General features: G+C 44.1%; 1 protein-coding gene across 4 annotated transcripts; it reads left to right on the top strand.

Moving 5' to 3' along the window:
• Nucleotides 1-229: 229 nt before the first annotated feature.
• TCEAL9 (transcription elongation factor A like 9) lies at nt 230-2,308 on the top strand. Of its 4 annotated transcripts, none has more exons than XM_025855355.2 (3): nt 230-368; nt 867-947; nt 1,321-2,308. In XM_025855355.2, exon 3 carries the CDS (start codon nt 1,405-1,407, stop codon nt 1,717-1,719), a length of 315 nt encoding a protein of 104 aa, XP_025711140.1. In that variant the 5' UTR covers nt 230-368; nt 867-947; nt 1,321-1,404; the 3' UTR covers nt 1,720-2,308. The 4 variants fall into 4 exon arrangements, with proteins under 4 accessions (XP_025711140.1, XP_025711138.1, XP_073746531.1 ...); XM_025855353.2 differs by having other exon boundaries at nt 867-943; nt 1,321-2,307; XM_073890430.1 differs by having other exon boundaries at nt 245-368; nt 870-947.
• Nucleotides 2,309-3,352: the final 1,044 nt, after the last annotated feature.

The following is a 3,352-nucleotide window of genomic DNA, read 5'->3' on the forward strand; positions in this document are numbered from 1 at the left end:
AATTCTTAAAAGAAGTAGAAAAGTTTAGTAGCTCCAGAAAAAAGATGCAGCCCCTCCCTAGTAGTCAGAGAAAGGCAAATAACATTTTGCCCTCCGGCATAGGCAACAATAACAGAGAATGACAAGCCAGATGTATACGCGGGGAGGGGGCATAGGCGGGCCCACTTCTGCCGCGCTTTTGGTGGGAGTGGAGATTGGGGACCCGAGCTCACTGGTGACGTAGATCTCACGTGACCAGGAGTCGACGTGTGCAGAAGTCCTGCTAGTCTGGTCCTTGTTCCCGTCTGGGTACCAGGTTTCCTTTAGCAGTGCAGACGGCGGAGCCTGACGCCAGGGGAAAGAGGAGTCAACTTGTCGGAATTTTGCAGGTTGGTGTCAAAATAGGTGCTGCTTGGGGCTTTCTAGGGTGGGAGTGGCCTAGAGCAGAGACTTGAGAGGGAACCCTGGTCAAAACCATCCCTCCACCTCCCTCCTCCGAGTCTGCAGGAAGTGATGACCCCTGGGAAAGGGACTAGGGGCCCGAGAGAAGGATAAGGAGACCTGTGATAGTTTAAAAATAATCATCCTCTGCCACTTCAGACCGCTTTCCCAAGACCTACCCTCCCCCTCCAACCCCCGCCTCAGTAAAGATAGTTTGGAAATAATCTGCTTTTCCTACCCCCTGTCTGATGGGAAATTCGAGCTAACTTGCACTGTGGGGGCGGGGGGAGAAGTGGGAGAAACAGAAGGTGGGAAAGTTTCATAACCAAATACCTTAATGAGGAAAAAGGTACTTGGTGCGGGTGGGCCCACCAAGCGCTCACCCCTCCCCCACCCTCCCCCCTTCTCCAACCCTCCCTCTTCCCCTCCCGTTTTCCGTTTTTCAGCAGGTCAGCAAGTCTGTCGTTCCTAGCACCACACAAGGCTAGAAAAGGGGAGGAAGAAAGCGATCGGATCAGTACAAGTAGGTGAGGGGAATATTTTAAAGACCCCTGGGGTGGAGGGGGGTGAGGGCGGGACGGAGGTTGTGGGCCCCACTGTTCCTACCCCCGGCCTGTTCTCCCTACCTACTCTGTTCTAGAGGGCCTTATGTTTTGCCTTGTGTGGAGAAATGGTTGGGGAAGGCCGTGAAAAAAGGCTGGAGGGAGGGACGAGAGAGAGGTAAGGAAGTGGAAAGTGGAAGTTAGAGCTGCAGCTCAGGGAAGTCCTGATTGATTAAGTCTCCCAAGTGGAAGGTATTTAATGATAGCTCTTAATCAAAGAAGGTAAATGCTGAGACCTCTGTCCAGAGCACTGGGCCATTCACCAAGCCTTTGACTTACGGGTCACCTTGCTTCCCAGGAGTAATTGTATTCAGGGAGGAATAAAGCAGGAAAAAAAGAAAGGAAGAGAAAAGGAAAAAAGGAAGGAAGAGAGACTCACAAGATGAAACCCTGTCAAAAAATTGAAGGAAAACCAGAAAATGAGAGTGAACCAACGCTTGAGGAAGAGCCAAAGCCTGAGGAAAAGCCAGAGGAGGAAGAAGAGCCAGAGGAGGAGGAAAAAACAGAAGGAACTTTTAGGGAAAGGCTGATTCAGTCTCTCCAGGAATTTAAAGAAGATATACACAACAGGCATTTAAGCAAGGAGGATATGTTTAGAGAAGTGAATGAAATAGACGAGATAAGGAGAGTAAGAAACAAACTTATAGTCATGCGTTGGAAGGTTAACCGAAACCATCCTTATCCCTATTTGATGTAGTTTGCCTTGATTTTAATTTTTTTCTGATAATAACATTGTCATAGAGCTTTCTTTTGATTTACATTTTCCTGATGTACCTTTGTGCATCTTTCTACTTTTAACTCGTTGCTATTAGTGATTTTAGATGCATCTGTTGTTAATCTTCATCTCATTGTTTATCATATTTTGAACGAATATACAAGTCTCTGTCTTTTAATAGGAGAGCTTCACTCATTTGTACAAAAAGAGGTTCCTGACAGGATATAAAATGAAAAAAGGTTACTAAGTAATATGTGAATACCATATTTTTGAAAGGAAGATTACATTTGTATATTACATATATGCACAAAGAAACGTGTGAAGGATGAAAGACAAAAAGTATAGTCAGTGGTAGGATTATGAGTAATTTTTTTATTCTGCTTATTTGTATTTTTTCTTATTCCTAGAATGTATACACATTATTGTTAAAGTAATAAAAGTTTTATAACAAAAAAGAAGTAATCTACAGCACTTAATCAATTTCTTTCTAAAGGCACTGGGGGCGACTTAATATTTGTTGACAGAATTTTAGAAGCAAATGTGAACTCCAAGTTACCACAAGACCACTTAGCTAGAAGAATAAATTTTTTATATCTTTTCTCATCTGTAAAATAGAGATAATAATCTCTGAGGGATCATGTGAGGACCAAATAAGGTAATGACTGTGAGCTCTATTTTAACAGGTTTTTTCCCCCCATCTGCCCATGTAGGATCCCAACTCCCAAGGGCTTTTTATCAGCTATTTGGGATGATGGAGAAACTAGTTCTCACCTGTGCTTAAGAATAAATCCAGGCAACTGTTAGGTGGGTGCCCCCCTTTATGTTCCTTTCCTGCCCCACCTCCCTTTCTTCTCCCCTTGATATTATGTATATTGGGTAGTTCTGCCCCTTCATCCAGGCCCCTACCTATCTGTTGCTGATGTTCTGGAATTCTCAAACAGTGAAGCCCAGCATATTTCTTCAGAACCCCCAATTGGCTGAATCTTCAGACTGACCTGCAGAAGTGGGGAGAATGCCCATTTCTTCAGTTTAGACAGATAGTTATGCAGGGCAACTTGGGCCATGGTATATTGACAGTTTGGGGAATTTTAACCACAGGCCCGAACTTCCCCCTTAAGACTCTGACAACAATGGGTCCATTTGGGGATTGGACCAGAAGGCAAGTCTGAGTAACAGATGTTATGCTTTAATCAGAATTGCTTCTCTTTGAGTCTAAAGATTACGGTTTTATCTTCTGTTTCCTTAGGGTGAGTGATCTCTCCCAGAAGACTGGTGGCAGGCCCTCCTCACCAGTTCAACAGATACCTCTAGGCCTGTGTAAATTTTAAAGGGAGGTTCAAGTGGGATTTGGGGATACTGCCATCCTTACTTGGAAATGTGAAAATGCTATGTAAGACTGTATGTGTATATCTACATCCAAATCTATATATCTATATATGTATCTACATATATCTATGGCTCACAGTTTTTCCAGTTGTGTGTTATTTTATTTTTCCTCCGTGATACTCTTTTGGGGGCAATTCACGACTCCAGACTATTCTTCAAGTTTGCAACAGCCTGATGGATGCTGGTTGGGCTGGATTCCGACTGGAGTGAGGTAAGCTTGCAGGGGCTC

Source organism: Callorhinus ursinus, unplaced genomic scaffold (assembly GCF_003265705.2).
Source record: "Callorhinus ursinus isolate GAN/ISIS: 27379988/994484 unplaced genomic scaffold, GSC_fseal_2.0 scaffold154, whole genome shotgun sequence".
Classification (NCBI taxonomy): domain Eukaryota; kingdom Metazoa; phylum Chordata; class Mammalia; order Carnivora; family Otariidae; genus Callorhinus; species Callorhinus ursinus.

Excerpts from the sequence above, each read along its gene's own strand:
- TCEAL9 (XM_025855355.2), top strand. The coding sequence starts at position 1,405 with ATGAAACCCTGTCAAAAAATTGAAGGAAAACCAGAAAATGAGAGTGAA.